Source organism: Harmonia axyridis, chromosome X (genome assembly GCF_914767665.1).
Source record: "Harmonia axyridis chromosome X, icHarAxyr1.1, whole genome shotgun sequence".
Taxonomy (NCBI): Eukaryota; Metazoa; Arthropoda; class Insecta; order Coleoptera; family Coccinellidae; genus Harmonia; species Harmonia axyridis.
The window spans coordinates 3,437,902-3,455,715 of NC_059508.1; the positions used below are offsets into that span (position 1 = coordinate 3,437,902).

The 17,814-nt window shown below is 36.1% G+C and overlaps 2 protein-coding genes across 2 annotated transcripts in view; one reads left to right on the forward strand and one right to left on the reverse strand.

Annotated features, from left to right (window-relative positions):
* The window catches only part of LOC123686713 (atrial natriuretic peptide-converting enzyme), an 87,544-nt gene that overhangs the window by 11,381 nt on the left and 58,349 nt on the right, over nt 1–17,814 (forward strand). Inside the window, exons 2-5 of the mRNA XM_045626950.1 lie at nt 12,291–12,403; nt 13,393–13,564; nt 14,816–15,487; nt 16,457–16,589. Coding sequence (XP_045482906.1) covers nt 12,339–12,403; nt 13,393–13,564; nt 14,816–15,487; nt 16,457–16,589 — 1,042 coding nt within the window. The 5' untranslated portion in view covers nt 12,291–12,338. The remainder of the gene's footprint in view (nt 1–12,290; nt 12,404–13,392; nt 13,565–14,815; nt 15,488–16,456; nt 16,590–17,814) is intronic.
* On the reverse strand, nt 7,657–8,196 carry LOC123686111 (histone-lysine N-methyltransferase SETMAR-like). The gene has a single exon (XM_045626094.1). The coding sequence runs from the start codon at nt 8,194–8,196 to the stop codon at nt 7,657–7,659; it is 540 nt and encodes a 179-aa protein (XP_045482050.1).

A 17,814-nucleotide genomic window follows, 5' to 3' on the forward strand; every position in this document is an offset into this window, starting at 1 on the left:
CGAGAAATTCATTTTCAAATAATAATATATCACCAATATAATTCCGGAAAAAGTACCTTCTCGAGCAGAACTCGAACCCACAACTTACGAATAACCATTATTTTCTGATAAATTTTTATTTCATATACATCAGAGCTCCACCAATTTTAACCCAAATTCACCTCTGACTAGATGCCTCAAGTAATTCAATTCAATATTTCGTCTTATTAATGTGGATCTCTTTTCACCATCATCAGAGAGTGTTTCTGGTACTTTGAGACAATTCTTTATGAATAACGTTCCCATCTATCCTGAAGATGCATTGTTGAATTTTTGTTTCAACTTCTTTGTATTGTTATAGTATATCCAAAGTCACTTGAACTAGTCCTTAAAAACGCTTGGCCAGATGTCCCTTTTGAAGTGGATACCGCGATCCTCTAAATACCGGGGTTTATTTGATTTATATTGTTAGGCAATAAATTCACTGGACCCAAAGGAAACTTTGAAAACTTGGACAACCCTTGTAAAATCGAAATATTCTGGCTCCAAGTGATTTTGGATATACCACTGTAACGGGTAAGTGGGTACATATTTTTGGGTTTGTCCTGTCATGTACTCCATTTAAATAAATAAAGATCTTGATAAACTTATTATGGATTAATCGTATTCCACAGCAGTGAGCCAAAATACGAGAATACAGAATAAACTGATGAGCATGGCATGTATTGTCATGCTATTTCCTTCGGAGGGTATTGTCTTTAAGGCGAAGTTTTCCTTTCTCCCAGAAATTTCGAAAAAATTCACTGATGACTATATGAAATCAGTAAGTAAGAAAATAATAATAAATGGCTTTTATTGAGGTGTAATTGAATATTAGAGCCAGACAAATTATAATATGAGTTTAATGGCGACAGAGATGATCAAAACTAAAAAAAAAATCTCGTTGAACAGAATATACCAAAAACTGAAACAGTTACGAATTTACGAGCTGTTCATTCTCGAAGCAGAATGAGAAAGCTTAGGAGAGATAGGGGATAATCTAAAGACGTTGGCGTGGAGAATCCCAGTCGAGATAGGAATTAGTGCTTCTCTTGTTTCGATAATTCCCCAGGAGTATATGCTTTACCCTTTACATGTAAAACGAGTAGCTGGAATCCTTGAATTCACTTGATCATCAACTATGCTCGTATTGTTTAAGAGTCTAGCGAAGGTAGTGACAGCACTTTTGTGATGGAAAATATTTTTTGTGTCAGATTTGAGACTTTCAACTCACAAAATGCATTTCAGACCATCTTGGAAAATTTTGATTTCGTGTTAACTCGGTCTGTGTGTCTACACATCCAGTAATAAGGCTATTACTGGATGTGTGAGTAGAGAAACGATGCTGCAGTTTTCTTAATAAAAATAAATTGAGATTTAGTTAAGGAGGTTCGGATGCACTGCGACCTAATGGTCTATTGTGCCTCTCATCAGAGCTATTCTCGCCATAACGTGATCTACAGCTGGCCTTCTAGTTCCAGGGTTCTAATGAACTTCAGTATCAAAGATGGCTTCAACACTTCTACAACTTCCATCACCAGGTGATGGACAAAAAGAATTGAGAAGTGGAGACCAAGACATGAGGTCTACAGAAGTAGAGGACGACCTCCTAGTCGGTGGACAGATGACATCAAAAGAGTGGCTGGAAACTACAGTTGAGGGAGGCTTTCGTTGCAGCAGTTGACGGAATAAGCTTGATGATGATGAAATATGCAGTTACGGAACTAACAGGAACACAAAATTTCGGACGGCCATATTTGTCCATTAACGAACTCAAGTGTAGCGGCATTTCAACCTACCCTTGAAATTTCAAGTTTCTGGTGTCCTGCTGTTCAAAAGTAAGTGGTGATGGGACACAGTAACAAAGCCTACTCAGAACACAACCGGTTCTCCTAACTCGTATAAGATCAATCCAATTTGAGAACGGAATTCAGCGAGTTCAACCTTATTGTTTGAGAGAAAAATCCGGACCTTGTGACGAAATGATACAGCGATAGGTTTGGAGAAAGAGCGCTCAAAAATGAACACTATATCAACTTAAACTGAACATTTTCGGAACAGCCTGTAGGGCTGCACATGCTGATTTCATCGCGAACGGCATAATGAGTGAGTAATTCTCGCGAAAATGATTTCCCCATGCGAAGTGCATCAACCCAAAATAGGATTGTTTTGTTGAGTGGCGCGATGCCGAAAGTGAAGTTATGTTAAAGAATTAATTAGTTTTGTCTTGGATAATTCGCGAGAGTTATGTGTGGTACGTATTTACCACAAGATCCTTGCCATATTTCATTAGAATATCAGCTCCGCAGTCCTCGAGCCAATCAGGTCTCGAAATGAATGTTTGAGAGGCGAAAGATGTCAATTCCCTAACTGGAAGATTTCGTAAAGTGATATTATTCACCTAATACTGTGCCTAATTAGTTTCGCACTGTTATAATAATGAGATGGAGGGAGGTAACTTCTGATCTCCGAAAGCGAGAATCATGTCCTACATTCTCAATTGCTTCTGTTGGATTGTGTGGTTTATTATTCTTGATTGAATACGTTCGAAATCAATCGTAAGAAGAACTAATTCGACAAGTTTATGATACACATGATGGTACGAAGAGACTTTCAAAAAAAAGTGTTATATATCAGAAAAAATATCAATCAGCTGTTTAGTGCAGCATTTTTCGATGCATAATATGTAGAGGGTGTCCCAAATTCGTTGCTCACTGAAAGCATCTCGAGCACTTTGAGACTTAGAGAAAAGATATTTAAGAACCCTTGAGTTCCCAATCTCTTGGTTTTTTTTGAGAAAATATGAATTCGTAAATCAGACGGATGACAATTTCAAAAAACCGATAACGGGATGCTTTCAGACAAATCCGCGGCTAAAAAACTACGTTTAAAAATATGGGATGATCGGGGATCCTTGAAGATTTTTCCTTTAAGTCTTATAGTTCGCGAGATGCTGTCAGTGAGCATCGACTTCGGGACACCCTCTACACTGTTTTTCTCAAAAAATTCACAACTTCCACTACAGAATATAACAGGTTTGTTAACGGCCAGTAAACTGTTATACAAAAACATAATGTGAGAGATATTGTAGAGGTGTTTATTCTTCAAAAGGATTATCTAATGTAGTTCTTTCAAAGTTATTTATCAAAATACCATTAAATGGTACTCAGATGGTTCACAAATTACAACAGGAGCCAGAACTGGAGTATCGTGCCAGGCACCAAATGCTCACTATCTTTAGAATCCTGTTCAAATATCTTTCAGGCAGCTACACTTCTTATGAAGATGAGAAATGGTCACCTATTGTCTATTCTACCATTAAAGTTGATATGGGAGTGCTAAGAAAAATTGAATAATTGAGCAAAACTAAATGTTTTTAATGTGAATTCCTAGGTACAACGGAATCAAAGGATCCGACGAGGCCAATAGACTTGGAAAAAAACACGAACGTCTTAACAGGTATCGGAAAATGTACCTATAAGAAAGAGTCCTGACAGATGGGTTAAACCGAAAGAGAAAACTCCAAAAAGTTCTTTCGAAACTTTGATACTGCAAGGTTCAAGAAGTATTTGGATCTCAGTAAGAACATGTTACACCTCCTCAGTGGCTTCCTTAGAGGGCAAATGCCTCCAGGAATCAGCTTTCGAGAATAGGTTATTGAAATCTGACAAGTGCAAAATCTGTGAGTAGGAGAAAAACCACTTGATTACCTGATAAAAGAATGCCCCGCCACTGCGAGCCAATGCAAAAATGACTTCGGACGAGAAATTGGTAGGATGTACGCTTCTTGAAGCCATCCCAACAAATACCTAAAATCATTAACTCAGGAACTAGAAGGCTGTATATAGTCAGAACAGCTCTGAAAGCTTTCCGAAAAGGTTTCGCATGACTTTCTCAATAATCCGGTAATTTTTCTCTATTTCAATCTTTAAGTCGTTCGGGGTTCATGGAGGAAAATCTGTGTCCTAAAAGTTCTCCATCGTGTCAGAGTTCACTACAATGGTTGGCGCTATAACCACTTCAAAAAAAAAGACCCCAATGGTGTCTTCAAACAAGACAAGACTTTTGGGTTTAGGAGGGTTTTTTGCCGAAGTTCAAGTTTTGTCAGTTGCCCAGTTTTGCTTATTCATATACCCTTAGACATGTAGATGGGCTCAATAGCCACAATATCCCCCGATTGAAACCTCTCTAAGTTGGCTTTTTTTTATTTAATATAGGAGCTATGTATATTCTGTCAAAGTAGTAATTGAAATGTGAAAAAGATAGACTACACTTTTTATCGTTAAGAGAGCACGACTGTTTTCTAGAATCGTAAGGAATGACACTCTTATTTAATTTTTATATTCTTGGTATTATAAAAAACTAATCATCAATCCGTATGAAATATTATGTTATTTTTCCTTCTGGTTAACTTGTTTCTCAAAAAAATAAAAATTTTTTTTGACGAACATTTTCAGTTATTAAGGATTTTGTTATGATCATGCAGAGATACGGTTTTCATTTTTTCAAGCGGAAACCGTGCATCGTATTGAAAAAAGTCAAGTTATTAACTTTGGTGAGAAATGATTGGGAATTTCAAAAATAATTTTTAGTTCAGGAAAAATCTGTGGCGTGCCATCAATGTCTGCCAAAATAGGCAGATTCCATTAAAATATCTGAAGTGGTATTGTAGATATTAATAATGAATGATTTATTTCTGAAAACTATACCACCCTGTATCTCAAAAGGTAAGACGTTTGTGACATATGTTCATATGAAGTTTTTTTTCTTAAATTGGACTGAAAAATCACCCCCATAACTATTGACATTCAATTAGGAAACACCCTGTATACACTCAAATCATGCAACGGTAATTTTTCAGTATTTTAAACTTTAATTTTAAAATTTTTATTCAATTAGGCGAGATGTTTCGCGAGTTGGGAAAAATAATAAAGGTTTGTCCGAAACTCTCATTTTTTTTCAATGAAGAGTATCACACAAATTGCCGTCTAAAGCCTTTCCAAAACCCCTTCAAGAAGTCTCTATTGAAGAAAATATTCGGTTATGCCTTCCAGCCCTTACTAACTTCCCGCTTGACAAAGGCAAGCACGTCCCACGGCTTATGATTCCGTATTACTTGCCATCCAGTTTTAGACCATACTGTACATATTAATTTGACTGTCAAAGGACCCTTCACGGAATGCCGCCGCCAAAACTTCTGGAAGTTAGATAAGAAAGATTGGTACTGAGGAAAAATTCTGAATAATCGGATTAACTTCGTTATTATTTATGGAATGGTGTGCCAAATAACCTGATATGACTGTCGCGGGGCAGGCTGAATTTATTCAAGGATTTTGGACTGTCCTGACAAATTTCCCAACTCGTAAAAACTTCATTTCACTTCACGCAGAGCTTTCAGACGGAGTTATGTTCGGGACTGATTCATAACGTCAGAAAAAAAACTCACCTTTTAATATAACTAGAGGCAGATATTTCGGCTGAATCGTGGGACCGGATCTCCATTATTGTTATCATTTCATTCGGCTTAGGTTCATGAAGAGGTCACCTTCTCTCCTCTACAGATTTCTGAATCCCTTTCGCTTTGTGATCTCCGTATGCTGTTGAAACTGATGAATTCCGTCTCTCGAACGTAGCTCTGAAAACGAATGAATAGGAACTAGCAGGACTCTTGCTTGTAATATATAGAACTTCATGAACATAATATGTGATCTGATTTTGTGTTCTGAACTATATATGAGGTGTTTCCAAATTAGACGTGACCTAGGAGGACGTATTAGTGTAGGATCCAGTTATTGTTCCCTGTAAATAATTGCGATGGTCAATCGGATGCTTGGAGACCTATTAGTTTACTTCTAGTGTCGAGGGCATGACAGTTTCAATTGATTTACAGGGAATGAATTGTTATTGTACATATAATGTAAAAAGGATGTGTAATTCTTCGGCGTGTCGAAGATGTGTCATGTCGATTGTAAAACTTAAGAGATTTACTGAGGTTGGGAAAGTTCGAGAACAAGACGGTTGTACCAGATGTGTTACATCTGTGTATCAGGTACTAGTCCATCGAGTATTTTCGATTTCCAGGAATCTGCGAAGATCTTTGTGGGCGGTACGGCAAAATTCTTATTGGACTAGGGGATGGTACTTTCCCTAAGGGTGTGGTCAAGCCGAAAGAAGGGAGGTCGATATTCGAGACAGGGTAGTTCCAATCGCCAGAGAGACAGTTCAAATTGAGCCGAAGACGGGTAAAGTTGAAGTTAAGTCTAAGACGGGAGACAGAAAAAGTTCGGTCGATCAACTTAAGACGGAAGACGAAAAGACGTTTCGCGGACTAGATTAAGACGAGTCGCGAACAAGTTAAAAACGAGACGACCGAAAACTTGAAGTACGACGAAGACGTGATAATGCAAGACGTTTCGAGTAATTAAAACTAGAGTTAAAGACGAAATTCAGTACCGTAGTGAGAAACTTGTAATTAAGACGTAATTAAGATCTTCTCAATACTGGGCTTGTACTGTGTAATTGTGGCTTTGTAAATAGTTCAAAAGAGTTTAATTATTACAAATCCAACAAAGTCACGGAGAAAAAGACGAAAGGCCAGGTAATCGAATCATACCTCTAGACGATCGATTAACCAAGCCTACATTAGTATTACTTATTTGCTGTCGTTCGAGCCATATTCAGTGATTAAAAATCAACAGTTTCCGAGGTATTTGAGTTCTTGTGATTTTTGAAAGATTCCTCACCTTACTTCATTTTTCATGAATTTTTTCTACGTTGACTAAATTTGATTATAATATTGGATTATTTTCGTGGCCAGCAAGAAGTCTGGTTCTAACACCGGCGGAATAGACGCAGCAGAGAGAAGATCGAGAGTAAATTTCAGACGGAAAGTAACAATTGAGGAAATAAGAAAGAGGGTACGTTCTTGTATAAGGAATGAGTTCATTTCAAACAAAATTTTTTGATACATTTCCCACTGGAATTTTCAGTTCAATTGTAATAAAAATTATTCAATTCATCACTTTCCTTTTTCTGCTTCTTTTGCGTTTCAAATCAAAACCTTATGAAATAAAACTAGTGTCAGCATTCTTACGAACATTTTTTTAAGAAATGAAGAATGAATTTGAAAAGTTTTTAAAATAATTTTGTCAATCATAAATCGTGAAATTTGAAAGGTGCAGCAAATATATATTAGAAATTTATTATTCTTTTCTTCATAAACCAACTTTAAAATCATACTAATTCTTATTCAATATCTAATACAGCATAGTTTGGCTTTTTCCATACATATCGTGTCCATTTCTGATGAAAAAAATTCAAATTTTGAATCAAACATGGTCAACGTAGAAAAAATTGACAAAAAATGAAGCAAGGTGAGAAATTTTCTAAAAATCACAAGAACTCAAATATTTCGGGAACTGTTAATTTTTGGTTATTAATAAATATGGCTTAATCGACAGCGAATGAGTGATACTAACACCTTCAAGGTTCACATCCCGTTTGAAAACAGCCTGTATAAGGTGTAGTTGAAAAAATTCCATTATTTTTGAATAAAAAACAAGGCTTTGATAACCATAGTTAGAACGATCCGATTAAGGTCAATTATGCGCCGTTTTGTTCGATAAATTGTCGCCATTTTCAAGTTAATATCATTATGCCCCTCTCATAGAGGCCCACGTCGCTATTGGTAAAAAATTGAGACAGTTGATTTTCCCAAGCCTCTGTTGAAGCGAATTTTTCACCAGCAAAGTTGTTCGCCATAGACAGGAACAGATGATAATCACTTGGGACCAGATTCGGACTATAAGGTGGATGCATAAAAACCTCCCAACCAAGCTCCCTGAGCTTCTGGTGAGTTTTTTTCGAGTGTGGTATGGCTTTGTCCTCATGGGACACAATTCCTCCCCTATTGGCCGAAGCTGTCCACTTCTGGGTCATTGTTTCCCTCAGACAGTCCGGTTGTCGACAGTACAGTTCTGAGTGAACAGTTGTGCCGTAGGGGAGCAGCTCATAGTAGATGATTCCTTTCAATCCTAGCTTCGCCACCGTTTCCGACGACTCACCGCGTTTCGACCACGACCATTTTCGTTTGATAAAATACTCGAACAGAAACGACAAAACTAATATTGCGCGTGATTGGCTGTTACAGTGCCAGGACCATATACACAGTATAATCATTTTCAGTCACCTGGCTTGCATTTTTGCCTTCATCGAAGCAAAACTGTAAAATATAGCGTAATTTTTTTTTACTATTGTCCAACATTAACGCGTGCTCATACTAAACTGAGTCAACTAATCACAAAACTGTCAGAAAAGTTTTTGTACTACGTAATCTCAACTTTTAGACAGTTTCCAGTGGAACCCGATCGAATAAAGAAATATAAAATATAGTGAAAATATTCATATGTAAGAATTGAATTATTGTTTCAATTCACTTCCAGGTAATGTAAATAATTAATCAGAATATGTTTTAATTAAAACGGTTATGTGGTCAAGGAAATATTGGATGATAATTTTTCGATATTTTACTAGAATTTTTTATCGTCTCAGTTACTCCATCAACAGGAAAAATTGCACGAGGCTTGAAATTGTAATCTCAATTCAGTTATGAAATCAACACAAAATTTCGAACGGCCAAATTAACGGAACCCCTAGTCGGATTGTGGTCATTATTGAACTCTACCGCGGTATTCTCCAGCAAATTTAAAGTTTCTAGAGGATCTTCCGTTCGAAAGTTATCGTGTATGGGGCTGACCGGACAGAATCGGATTTGAGGACGAATTCGTTATCGAACCTCATCGATTGAGACCATTTCTGGCTTAAAATACGAAAAATACGGACATTGTGACAAAATGATAGAGCAATCGTTTCGGAGAAAGAGCGCTCGAAAATTGGCACTGAATCAACACTTCCATGCATATGTATATTGATCTTTTTCTGAACACCTGTAGGTAGGGCTACACATGCTACATTCTTCGCGAAAGACGTAAGGAGTGAATAATGTTCAATAGATAATCTGATTACAGACGAATAATTCGAAAATGATTTTCTTATGCGAAATAAAAGTGAAAATCAACAATTTCCCAACTGGGAACTTCGTGAAGTGATCCTACTACTCTACTAAAATTGTGCCCTCGATTATGCCTAATTCGTTTCGCATGTTAACTGTAATAATAATGAGGTGAAGGGACTTGTCATCATGTCCTACATTCTCTATAATTGCTTCAATTGATTGGATTGTGTGTTCAATTATTTCTGATTATCGAGATGGTTATATATCATGGTTATCAATTGTCCCATTAAATGGAAGTTACAGAAAGTCCTTCTTCAACAAATCACGCTGCTTTTCGAAGTTATTAGGACTAAAGCTAATTATACTAAGTGACGAAGAAACAGCAACACCCAGAAGGAGCTGTTTAAATTAAAAAAATTTTTTGTTGGTATAACATAGATAGTACCAAAACGAAGGGTTTACTATTTTTTCTTGAGGGATACTATCCCAACCTGTACTTCATGTTTCAGAGCCGCCAAAATCCGTGGAGGCTGGGGTAAATTTCCAAGCCTTCTACCCATGATGTCCCAAGCATGCTCTATGGGGCGAAAGATCGGGGGATCTGGGCAGTCATAGCAAAAGATTCACATGGGTCGATTCGAAAAAGTTTAAACTAACTCTGGCAACATGAGGTCGGCAATATCTTGCTGATATATTGAGTTGTTGAGCCGGTTTAGGTAAAGGAGAACTTATGTCTCGACTATTTCTTGAAGGTAACGCAGCGCTGTCATGTTACCTCGAATAAAGGCTAAACGAACGACTTGCATGTGCAATAGTACCCCATACCATGACGCATACTGTCTCCGTGTACATGACGCTCAACATCAAACTGAGGTTCATGTCTTTCTCTTTCTTTGGCCATCATGTGCACCCAAGGAGAATCGAGATTCATCAGAAAAGACTACCTGATGCCATTCCACATTCCAATAAACGTTCTCTCGCGTTCTCTGCACCTCTGTTATCGTTGCCGGCGATGCTCAACCGTCAGAGGTACCATGGGGTCGATAATGCTGCAGTCCAAAAGACTTTATTCGGCGGTAACCGTTCGGACAGTTACAACCACTCTTCAGCCAAAGATCGAATTGTCCCAAATCGGTCTCTAATGGCCATACATCTTAGACGTCGATCTTGAACTTCATTTGTACTTCGACGTTCAGTGCATACTCTTCTTCGATTTTGGGCATTATCAAATCACGCTTGACAACATCTCATAACATAGTTGGATTTCTATTCGTACAGTTAGCGATTTCTCGAAATGACAACCCCGTCTCCCGCAGACCAATAATTCGACCTATTCCAAATTCACTTAGCTGGCGATAAATTCCGCGTACACGTGCTCTAGGCATGTTAACAACCACCAAACATCGACTTTGGATCTCTTCGAACAGCTGGTTTGTAAAATTTAAAAAACTCGCAAACAAACGACTACAAAATATTTAAGTAACAAAAATTATTCACATGAAAAAACCTTCACGATTTTTCTTTCTCCAAATTCAGTCATTTATTCTTTGCTCCACGATATATGTTTCATTGAAAAAAATTTAAATTTAACCAGCTCTTTCTGGGTGATGCAGTTTCTTTTATTTAGTTTATGCAAGAAACTATTAAAGATGACACAGATGTTCACATTGTTATGTAGAGATTGTTGAAGAATGCTTTTTTAGGTGAAACCCTAATGTTATTGAGTATGCTCAATAACATAGGTAATAATGGCCGAAAAACTATATGGATACGTGGAAATTGTTTCTCATTGTTTTTCAATAGAAAATTTCTGAACGATTATCGTTTTTTTTCCAACAATTGAGAAGGTTTATTATTGGAAATGATAAACCAAAATTAGAACTTTTCTTTCATAACTCTTCGAAGATTGATATATTAGATTAACTTCTGCATTTTTCCAGTTTCTATACTTCTATTGAAAACAAATTTAGAACAAAACTAAGTTTCGATTCAGGATTCCGTAAAAGAGTTTTATATTGAAAACATGAAGAAGTATGCCGAGAAGAAAAGTTTTACGGAAGTTCAGTCTTCTCTTTCTCCATTTTTATTGAGTCCATCCCTCTAAAATATTTCTCAGTAGTCTGTCAACATTGATAGGATTCTCGATTTGATTCGGCATTGGCACTATGTATCACGTGAATAAATACAGATTCAGTCTTCTATATTTTTCCGTTTGATTTATGCATCGTTCGAAGATTCCTGACGATCAGTTTCAGTTAAAAAGGGGTTTGTAGGTCGTTGGTAACCGTAAGAAGAAAAAATTCTATCCTTCTGGAATTTGACATTCCAGCTGAATTCAACTAGAGAATATGCTTCTGAGCGTTTTATTTTACCGAAGGAGAGGTATTGTGTGACTGAAGAAAGAGAATGATATGGTTTTGAAGTCTAAAATCCCTTCATATCGCCATATCTGCAAGTTTCATGATAGGTTTCGTCTCTATAGAATCATATTTCTAAACAATTCGTCTTTTTATATTTGCAGTGTTGTAATGAACTTATTATTCTGGTAATAAATTCCGGTAATAGTCCATCGGTGGAGTTATTGATAATAGATATAAACAAATAAATCGTCTACTCCACTATATATTTAATTTATGCACTATGCTTATTATTGCTCTCATGTTTTTCTGAGTTGAACTCGAAGCTTAGTGTCTCAATCCATAGCTTCAATTTTTTCCTATTCTCATCGTTAAGTTTGTAACTTTTTTTCATCGGATTTCAGAATATTGAACAAAATGTTACTGAAAAAATTGGTAAAAATTAAAAATAATTTTAATAATGATAATTTTTTATTAATTTCATATAATTTCAGTAACTGTTCGAAATGATAACCTTGATGGTACTTAGATACATTCACCAATTCTTTTGATGAACGATTCATCACATCGCTTATATGTTTCTGCATCGATATTCCTGCAATCGTTTAAACAGAAATTTGGTTGAATATTTTGGAATCCGATAAAAAAAATTTGAGATGAAAGAATCTGCACTAAAAAATAAACCTTTCCTCTTAAAAACTTATGTTGGCCTTGAAATAACCTTGAAGTCAAGGTCAAGGTTAAAACTAAATATGTTCATTTTGTTTTCCCTTTGATACAACTTTTAGTTGAAACATTTTTTTTTGGAATTAGATAGTTTTTGAGATAATTTACTGTCTCAAGTTGAATCCCTCACCCGGTATTCTACATAAATTAAAAAGTTCCTTCTTCTTTCATTTCAGGCGCTTGAGGCAACATAATATCGTGATGGTATAGGATTTTAAGCCACCATGATGGATCAAAATCGCCATCGTCACAGTGTGACACAAATAGAGGAATATCGTCCAAGATATAGGTAAGGCTATAATATTCAGAAGACAAAGCAATCAATATTTCTTTTTCGTTATGCAATGTTATCATTTAATCTATTTTAATGCATACAATAGTAAGGTGTCAACATGTCAACCGATTCATCAATTTTGATCCGGTGAATTTTGAATTTGGGGATGGAAAAATAAGATTCATAAAAAAATCAGTTGTGACAAGCTTTTTTTCAATTTTAATTATACAAGTATTTGAACTTTTTGAAGTCGAACTTGTAGGATCGAATGAAAACAACGATATCATCACATCACAAACGATTGTGATGACTTCTTTTTGATGAAAGACATTTTCTAACAAAATCTATCATTTTTGAAGAAAAGTGTTATAGCTCGATTTTATAATGAGTTAGGGTTCGCTCTTTTACTCACGCGAAGTGTTAGCGTTTGAGCTCTATTTGCTATTTATTCGAATTCGAATTTATCCTGGAAATCTGAAGATCCTAGATCTTACATTCGAGAGTTATCCTGTTCATGAATGAACAGATTGATACAATTGAATTTGACCGATTCGTCATCAGTAGGTCGAACCTTATCGTTTGAGACCATCCCCGACTCAAAAAGTTCACATACATTGTGATGAAATGATGATAGTGGACAATTGACCGCTCAAAAATGGACATATCACAAAATATATTTTGGAGATTCTTCCGATAAAAGAGATTTGATTTTGATGCGACAAAACAAGCGAAAATAACCCATGATTCCGAATATCATATAAATGTGAATTGAAAACCTATATTTTCGCGATCATGTTACATTGCAGAAATCAGCTGAATATGATCGGAAAAAATCACATGTTATATACCAGAGCCAGATTGATAATCGAACTATGTAGTTTCTATTTATCTGAATAAATCGTACGTTAGTTCTGAGACAATACCAAATCATAAAGAAGCCCCTATAAATTATTTCAAAATATTTGGCGATATTTTTCCACGAGAATATTTAATCTTCTTTACAGATGGGGAAGTGTCACCAACGAAAAATCTTTTCTGGATATTCTGGACGCTGATTCGCATCGATTGCCAGCAACTTCTCTCACACTGGCTCCGGTAAACTCAAATATCTACGCGCGAAGACACTCAACACACGCTTGTCAAGTGACTGAAGACAGAAATGTTGTCCCACCAATTGTGAGTAATTTTTTTCGTTTGGAATATATGAATCTGCATATACATAATGAAATTTGATTGAGCTTGCAAAACTGGGTTAGGGATTCATGGCCTGGCTTGATTTTCAAGCTACTTGGTTTGAGCTCGACTTCCAGTCAACCATTATTTTAAATCCGAATGCACCCACGGCTGACACTAGTTAATTTGATCTGAAAAATCGTGTGAAATTCGTTGAAATTAAAAAAGATTCAATATTGATGAAATAAATAAAACACTTTATGTGAAACGTATAGCCATTTGTCCAATCCATTCTTCTAGGAATTGATAATTGAGTACAACAATCGGATGAACAATTATTTTAAATTCGAATGCGCCCACGCCAACCCCAGTTAATTTGAAAAACCATCTGTGAAATTAAATAAATTTATTCAATACATAGTTACTACCGAAAATTCGGATTTCTCGGAAAAACTAGAAAATGCCGCCTTCCAATATTTGTCGCTTCGGCGAATTTTTTAATTCCAGGGAAAAATTTCAATTCTTTTTAGTTTTTTATATAAAAACATATATGTAAGTGTGCAATATGCTTTGAATAAATTCTATATATTTTTCTTGTTTCTAATATACTCTTTTTTCGAGTCTTTTTCATATTGAATAAAAAAATTAATTAATTTCAATGGTTTTTCAAACTTTTCTTTTCAATGTGGCTCCAGCTTTCAGACTTCTGAAACTACCAGAATCTACCAATTGATTTCATAGAAAACTACTAATAAAGTCACACTGGCGAATGCTTCAGTCTTTTGGCGCTCGAGGAATCCCCTTATTTAGTCTAACCCACACGAGATAGCAGAAATATATGCCGTGCGACGCGTGCATAGCAAGCTCAAGTAATATCAAGTAGCTTGATATCAAGTCAAGCAATAAATATCTAAAATCAAATAAAGTCAAGCTCAAGTATGTAATTTTTCACTAGCTTGGTTTTCAAGTCAAGTAGTTGGTTGAAATGTCAAGCTACTTGGCTTGATGAATCCCTAAACGGGGTCAGATTAGGTTAGGAACCAAATAACTCATACTCGGCGACATCTCAATTGCCACCTACCGAATGATGAATTTCTTCAACACGGTTTTCAGTTGATTTTTTGAAACTTGAAGGAGTTCTACTTATCCTTCAACATATTTTATTGAGTATATATTTTCTTCCTCTAAGAGAAGAATGATTACGAGCACCTGCATATTTCGAATCTTGAATCAGGGTTGCGTCCTTGATTTCAGATTCCACCTCCAGTGCCGAAGAGAGCACCTGCTGTACCAAAACGAACACATATCACGACCACGAAAAACACATCAGAAAATAAATTGATTAAAAAACCTATGGGTCAACCTCCTCCTATACCTCCTGCCTCTAAGAATCGCGTCCTACCGCCTATACCTAGCTCAGACACTAAACCAAAAACTACAGTTAAGAACCAAGCAGTTATTGAATCGATTAATACTATCGGCATCAAGAAAACTTACGAAGTAAATCGTAACCCATCTCCTAAAAAAAAACAGGGTACTCAAACTAGCTTCGACTACGGAATCATATCGCAAAAGAACCAGACTGTGCATACTCATTCTGGTATTACTAAGCCAATTAAGAACAACAATGGATCAGCGATGCCGAACGGAAGTGTTAAAAAGGTATCAGTCAGGCAAGATTCTGGCATATCGACCGATAGTTTTAGCCAAACATCTTCACCAAGTTACACCACGAAGACCATGGAAACTCCGCTTCTGCCACCCAAGACACCCGTGAAGAACCAGAATGGTCTTCTCGCCAGGGCTTTGGCAGCTCAAGAAGAACTCAACGCCAATAACACCCTCATTAAGAGCGCTTCAACTCCAGCAAGCCTACAGACTATTGTCAAGTTTCACAATGGATCCAATATGTCCCTTCACCATAGGGTGAGTTTGTTGTGTATTGAAAGGTTGATTTCTGTATTTTGCATGCTTAGATATCTGTGAAACATGGCTCAAAGTTGATGCATATTCCTTCATGAAAACTCCAGGAAAAAAACTCGAACAAATCTTATATAGATGTAAGGTATGTAGGTATTCCAAATTACAGCCTCAACGGGACCATCTGGAGCAAAAATGACAAGAATAAGACCCCTCTCGAAATCGTCTCGAAGCCCCAAGAAAACTTCGAAACCCGATTTTCCTCGCGGTTTTTGGGGTGTTGCGGATTATTTTATTTGAGTCTCATTCCTCTGTGGACAATTTGAAAGTACCACGAAGAAAAATATACTGAGGTTCACAATCTCATATTTGAGGTTGGATGTTTCTTTCAATGATAGAAATTTTGATACTCTTTCTTTCGCCCATTTTTGTCATAATAAAAAGTTATTTGCTCTAAATATTTTTATGTGGGCAGGGGTCAAACTGTAGGTCCTAGGAAAAAAAGTCATATAGAGTACCCCTCCTAGAATCAAACTAGTATACCAGGTGGATCGTCCGAAAAAAAAATTTTTTCTTGACGGATACTCAGTAAGGGATCTACCGGAATAGTGACGGGGTCCAAGAGGACTTTTCACCATTTGAAATTTGAATGCGTAAGTTATGCTAGGTCTGGGCTTGAAGCAATAACTCAGAGAGCTGTAGATGTTTAAATTTGGCATGGTTCTCTTCTGTACTGCCCTTCCACTATAATATTGTTGTTTCCTTAATTGATGTATTATAAAAGAATTGGAGAAAGATTTTACATATGTAGAACATTCAAGAGATATATTAATTTCCTCTTCAATGAGATGTAATGATCAAAACTAGGAATCTGAAAATTTTATTCAGACAAGGTGCATTCCGTGAAGTTGATTGTGCCGTTATTAGCCCCCTAATTAAGTGGGGGTTGTTTCAAGCAATGATGTTATTTTGCAGATAATAAGGGATATAAGGAGACCCTCAAGCCACTGTTCTCAACGACTGAAGTTAAAGTTTAGGTTTGCTCAAATTGTCCTCAACGCTGTAGCGCTATTTGCTATTGCAGCAGGAATGGCAGCTTATTTCAGGGGTAGGTTGATTAGAGGAAATGAAAAAGCAATATAGTTTTATATTCGCCAAATGTAGTGTTCGAATTTGTATGAATATTGCGAAGTTAGTTATATTTATAGACCACTGCTCAACAGTTGAAGTGAATTTTTTAAATCTTCTGAAAATTGTATTGAAATTATTTCCTGAAATAATTTAATCATATCACTCCATAGCGGATATTTGGGCATATCTCATACCTGTTAGCCGGACATTGATCATGTTTAGGCTTCTACCTAAACTGTCTATTGTCTACTCGATTAAATGGAGTTATTGAACCTCCATAATCTTCGCAACTATACCTCAAGTGTACGTCAATTATGATCCCTCTGAAGAGCCAGAAGTGATTCATCAAGGCATTATATTGTTTCAGTAAATACCGTGAATGTAGTATTTGACAAGTTTCATCGTATTATTTCCCTTAACTGTTTCAATATTGTGTTGATTTTCATATTGTCAATGGGTATTCGAATCGGATAACGTCCATTTTTACCCGGCTCAACATACTTCTATGTATTCTACTATTATTCGTTTCAATTGTTGGGCAGAATTATGAGCATTATACGAATCACGTAATTGTAATGAGTTGAATTAATTGTTGAAATTTGAAATTGAAATTTTCTTATAATCTCTCGTAATATTATTTCGCTCAAAGGAACATTAGTGTGGAATATATAAACCAGCGTTACGGAAACATATATTCATCGTTAGTTGATTGCCGAATGAAGAGATGGATCAGGGTTTAGTACAATGAAAAGGTATTCTTCGAAGGCTTTTGTATGGAAGCTTAAGTTATAGACAAGTGAAATATCAAAGAAGTAATCGCATTAAAAGTTGCGTTTCTACTTGAAATTTTCAATATCTTATGGCGTGAGGGGTAGTCAGGATTTCCTCAGAAATTTCTTGGAAAATGAATTCATTATTTTTGAGCACAAAGGACGAAAATCCGTTCCAAAGTTTCATTTAGATCTTATATTCTTATTAAGAAGCAATACCACCACGTGACTGGTCAGTTCAAAACGAAATCAAGTATAGATTTTTCCTCTTACAGCCACCTATTCTTATTATAATTTAAAAACCCTGTAGCATCAAGATTTGCAAGGATCAATGCTATGAATATTCTTCGCATTGGATTATTCCTTGATCAACAAGTACAAAGTAATGAAATGTAACATATTTTCCAAAATTGTTAGGTATGTTGTTTTTTG

Coding starts and splice junctions, on each gene's coding strand:
- LOC123686111 (XM_045626094.1), bottom strand. CDS start 8,196: ATGATTATACTGTGTATATGGTCCTGGCACTGTAACAGCCAATCACGC.